At 38.7% G+C, this 5725-nt stretch overlaps 1 protein-coding gene across 1 annotated transcript in view; it reads left to right on the forward strand.

The window, feature by feature from the left end:
• Positions 1-5348, forward strand: part of tnfsf10l (TNF superfamily member 10, like) — a 64421-nt gene extending 59073 nt beyond the window's left edge. The window contains exons 6-7 of the mRNA XM_034216574.1: positions 592-702; positions 2363-5348. Coding sequence (XP_034072465.1) covers positions 592-702; positions 2363-2548 — 297 coding nt within the window. The 3' untranslated portion in view covers positions 2549-5348. The remainder of the gene's footprint in view (positions 1-591; positions 703-2362) is intronic.
• Positions 5349-5725: the final 377 nt, after the last annotated feature.

A 5725-nucleotide genomic window follows, 5' to 3' on the forward strand; every position in this document is an offset into this window, starting at 1 on the left:
AATTAAACAAATCAAACCAATACAAATAGTGAAAGAAATAACATTAGAAATAGAATAGTGCAAGAAGAGTCTATTATACACGTAAATGGAATATGATATTTAGATAAATAAATTGCAAGATGCAAACAGATGAATGTGTGTGGAGCTACTTTCATCTAATTCTCAGAAACCACAGTATTTGTTTCACTTACGGATCGATAAGCTTTAGTTTTGGATTAGTCAGTGTATTAGTTCTTTATGCCTTATTTATTCTGTCTCTCAAACACCTGCACAAACGCAACGATCTACTTATGTCTGCTTGTTATAACTGCATTTTGTTGAGCAAATACAAGTGTGTTTTCTCCTGAAAGTTTGTGTGAATTAAGCGTTTCTATCCACCATTTTGTTTGCACCATTGAAAAGGCGTTCTCTTCTTACTCTTGTGCTCTTACCGTGTGTTTAGGCACGTAGTTAAACACTGCTTCCACCCAAAAAACTGCATTAAAGAGTCTTCAACTTGCTGCAAAGCAATCCGTTGTGAGGGTAGAAGAGGGTAGTCAGAGTAAAACAATCCTAATGTGTGTTTTATTGATTCTCTTTCCCTGCCTCCAGGTGTATTTCCGTTACCCGTCCCCAGCAGCCAGTGACGGAGACCAGCGCAGCGTCAGCCACCAGCTGGTTCAGTGTGTCTACAAGAAAACATCCTATCCGAGCCCCATACAGGTACACAGAGATGGCAACCGTACACACATCCTTTACTCAAGTAGAAGCACAGATACTCGTGTTTAAAAGTACTCTGGTAAAAGTAGAAGTACTGGCTAAACTTCTTTACTCAAGTGAAAGTAAAGAGGCTTTGAAATGTACTTCAGTAAAAAGTCCCCATAGCTAGCATCTGTTTTAAAGAGTACCTGACCTCCCTTTATATTAATAGAACAATAATGTCATTGTTAGCTAATGAATGTTTCCATGCTGAACAACGGCAACATGACAACGTTTCCATTGGTCCCTCTTCTTTAGAGAAGACCAGGAAATGATGGATACACGGATCGTGTTCAAATCAATAGGCACGCAATGACTCTAAAGAATAATGATCACGCATCAAACACACATTCAAACTAAAGGAACCAGCTGTTTGGGAAATGAGAGAAGTAGAAAGTACAAGTATTTGTGTTCAACATGTGAGAAGTAGAAAGTACAGGTATTTGAGTTCAACATGTAAGAAGTAGAAAGTACAGGTATTTGAGTTCAACATGTGAGAAGTAGAAAGTACAGGTATTTGTGTTCAACATGTAAGAAGTAGAAAGTACAGATATTTGTGTTCAACATGTAAGAAGTAGAAAGTACAGGTATTTGTGTTCAACATGTAAGAAGTAGAAAGTACAGGTATTTGTGTTCAACATGTGAGAAGTAGAAAGTACAGGTATTTGAGTTCAACATGTAAGAAGTAGAAAGTACAGGTATTTGAGTTCAACATGTGAGAAGTAGAAAGTACAGGTATTTGTGTTCAACATGTAAGAAGTAGAAAGTACAGATATTTGTGTTCAACATGTAAGAAGTAGAAAGTACAGGTATTTGAGTTCAACATGTAAGAAGTAGAAAGTACAGGTATTTGAGTTCAACATGTAAGAAGTAGAAAGTACAGGTATTTGAGTTCAACATGAGAGAAGTAGAAAGTACAGGTATTTGTGTTCAACATGTAAGAAGTAGAAAGTACAGGTATTTGGGTTCAACATGTAAGAAGTAGAAAGTACAGGTATTTGAGTTCAACATGTAAGAAGTAGAAAGTACAGGTATTTGAGTTCAACATGTAAGAAGTAGAAAGTACAGGTATTTGAGTTCAACATGTAAGAAGTAGAAAGTACAGGTATTTGAGTTCAACATGTAAGAAGTAGAAAGTACAGGTATTTGGGTTCAACATGTAAGAAGTAGAAAGTACAGGTATTTGGGTTCAACATGTAAGAAGTAGAAAGTACAGGCATTTGGGTTCAACATGTAAGAAGTAGAAAGTACAGGTATTTGTGTTCAACATGTGAGAAGTAGAAAGTACAGGTATTTGTGTTCAACATGTGAGAAGTAGAAAGTACAGGTATTTGTGTTCAACATGTAAGAAGTAGAAAGTACAGGTATTTGTGTTCAACATGTAAGAAGTAGAAAGTACAGGTATTTGTGTTCAACATGTAAGAAGTCAAAGTAAAAAGTCGTCAGAAAAATAAATAGTGGAGTAAAGTACTGATACCAGAAACATGTACTTAAGTACAGTAACAAAGTATTTGTACTCCGCTACTTCCTTCCTTTTAAATACATCACTCTTACTGACCGTATTTTTCCATTTCAATACAATACAATACTGTTAATGGCTTTCCTACCTTTCTCTCCTGTGCAGCTCCTGAAGGGCGTGGGAACAAAGTGCTGGGCTCCAGACGCAGAATACGCCCTTCACTCCGTCTATCAGGGAGGACTGTTTGAGCTGAGAGCCGGCGACGAACTCTTCGTTTCCGTCTCTTCCCCGACTATGGTCAACGCTGACGACTCCTCCAGCTACTTCGGCGCCTTTCGCCTCGACCTCTGAGAAAAGGCAGAAAGAAAGAGATGGATTAATGGGGTGGAGACAATGAGTGAGGGGCCTTTTTTTGAACGTCTGTCAATTGGAAAAAGTGTCATTTTGGGATGTTGGATCCTCAAGGTTTGCTCGCACGGAGACACTGAAGGATGGAAAGGTTTCGCTTGAGTAGAAAAAAAAGGAAAAGAAAGTCCTCCTTACTCTCCCTTAAGCCAAACTGAACTTTTGAGACTAAGATATACAAAGATACATGTGCAATCACGCAAAAACACGTTAAGAATATGGATTTTCTGTTGATTCCAGGGGGAGGAAATCTCCTTTTGGATGTCAGAAAAGAACCCCAGAAACATCTTACTAGCCCAAAGAATTCGACCACCTAAAATAACACAGGAGTCGCCATCATCTGCAGCCTGTATGTGGGAAGCAATCAACCCCTCGGAGACCGAAGAATGTACACACAATAAAAACTCAATCCTCTGCGAAGTGAGATGTGAAGAAGGACTACGGAGTGACAGCAGAAGGAAGTCAAATGACCAAAGCAAAGAAAAATGTGGATTATTTTTTCAAGTGTGCCATGAGAGTTCTGTACATATGAATGGCTGAGAATGAGGTTTATACAATGAGCTGTGGTGATTTTAATTAATGTGTATTTGACCTTGGCTGGACTTCAAACCACTTTGATTTTGTGGAGGACTTTCTACACCACTAGTGGATTTTATGCAAAGACATTTTTAGGAGGAGGATAGTGGATTGTTTTCTTTGTACTGGATATGGTAAGAGGACTGTAAGAAACAACATGGAGTGCCTTTTGGGACAGTCTGTATAAGACATGTTGTAAAAGGACTGAAGAATGAGCCCAGCAGAAGATGAAAGGGGAGAAATCTCTCTCTTTTCTTGTAAAGAATTTTAAATATCTCGTCTTTCTCGTCTACCTTGTGAAGCTGCATTCAGTTTTATTTTAAGGATCAGTTAAGCAACCAAAAGCAAACCAAAAACGCACACATTATGGGAACAGGAGACATATGCAAATAGACTAGTTGCACAAACACGTTCACTGAGCGGTGGTTTTCAGATCCAAAGAAAAGGTTTCATTCAACACTTGTTTTAACATTAGTGGAAGTTTCTACTTGGTGGTCGGAGCTGCTTTGCATTGAAATATCCTCACTGAAATGTTATTAAAAAATACCTTGAGTTAAAAGTTTTGACCTGCAAATAACTCGAATATATAAAATGTTTCCACTATTATTTAAAAAAGTCCTCTTTAGAATTAAAATATTTCTTTTTTTTCACTTTTTGTGCTAAGCTAAGCTAACCTCAGCTTCATATTTAACACAGATTTCTGAAATCAGTATCAAACTCATTTAATTCTAAGCAAAATAGCATCTTAAGTGTCAAACTATTCCCTAAATATGCAACCACCAGCCACTTGCGAGTTGCCAAACAGATGTGTTTTATCAAAAATGTCATAGTAAGTGAAGTGCTAACAAGAAAACAAGTCATTTTGGGTTTTTATGAAGTCAAATTGTACTTTCAGACACACTTCCAGCTGTTGACCAACAAATGAAAACCAGTCTTTTGGAAACACTGATTCATTCACAAGTAGGCCTACACATGCAAACATTTTGCCCCATTCTGAACGGAAACACACAATAAAAGCACCAAACAGTTCAGCAAGCAAACACAGAAAGGTGCATTTTGGGGAAAACACACATTCAGTAATAAGACGCAGACGCATATAAAAGATTTGTGAGTAGTGAGAGAGGCTGTGCAGGCACAAACCATGCATCGACTAGCACAGACTCAACCCTACACGCCTCCTTTCTGGCACCAACATGTACACACACACACAAAAGGAGATACACACACAACATCCAGGCTAGTCTACGCTCCCCAGACACACACGCACACACATGCACACACCATGCAGTGTCACATCCAGTGTAAGAGACACACACTCATTTCTGAACACTGTCTTCCCTCCCTGAGCCATCTGGTAGTTGTCAGGGAGAGGCATGCAAGGAGGGTGTGTGTGTGTGTGTGTGTGTGTACGGTGTGTGTGTGTGTGTGTGTGTGTGTGTGTGTAATGTTTGTTCAAAGGGCTCGGTTCACATGGATTATTCATAAGAAACGAGGTCAAACTAAAGCATATTTCTTTGTTTGCGTACCTGAACATTGGTTTTCCCTGAAAGGTTTCATATGCTTACACACACACACACACACACACACACACACACACACTTTATTAATAAGTTGACATCCAGGTTAACCCCAATCTCCTGGCACTGGGGTTCACACCTACCTGTGTATATATGCAAGGTTACGTTATACTGTTGGTTTGTGAGGGAAGAAAACACAGCAACACATCCTGCTTATTTTCCGCAAAATCGAAATTTAATTTTGTTTGATTGCTGTTTTAGCTGATTTCCCTGCACCTGGTCACGTTTCTCTCTCTCTCTCTCTCTCTCTCTCTCTCTCTCTCTCTCTCTCTCTCTCTCTCTCGGCCATTCACACGCTTCATCACATCACACATACCAAGCTCACCCTCCCTCTGTACACTCAGTCAGTTCAGGGTTCACTCCAACAATCTTTTTTTGCACTCTGACCAATACAAGCAGATCACTGAAACAGCCATGATGATAACACACACACACACACACACACACACACACACACACACACACACACACACACACATTACAACAGCGTAAAGAGAGTTTCTGCATTGAATGTGTGTTTGTACAGGACAGTTTTGTAGCTGTGAACATGTTTGGCACATTGTTGCTGAGAAAAATAAAAATCTTTGAACCTTCCCTGTGTATGTGGAGATTTTACAATGTGAATATGTGATGTAGTGAGCAAAGAGACCTGTAACAAAGAGTCGTAATGGTAAGACTGGGCTAAGATGTTTATGATGTCATTTAAGAGTTACGTAAAACAATGGGCTAAACATTGGTTGAAAAGCACAAGTATTTTTGGACATCATTTTGGAGTCAAACATTTGTTGAATACTGGATAAAAAGTCATAAAATGATCACGAGATGTACCGTTAAAACTGGGCTAAAGTCTGTGAAAAGTGAAAGTATTTTATACATAAAGTCATTTAAAAAATCAATAGATATGTGCAACAAAATGTGTTGAAAAGCACAAGTATTTTTGGACATAAAAGTCATACAATAATCAAGAGTC

The sequence above is a fragment of the Gymnodraco acuticeps genome, unplaced genomic scaffold (assembly GCF_902827175.1).
Source record: "Gymnodraco acuticeps unplaced genomic scaffold, fGymAcu1.1, whole genome shotgun sequence".
In the NCBI taxonomy this organism is placed as follows: domain Eukaryota; kingdom Metazoa; phylum Chordata; class Actinopteri; order Perciformes; family Bathydraconidae; genus Gymnodraco; species Gymnodraco acuticeps.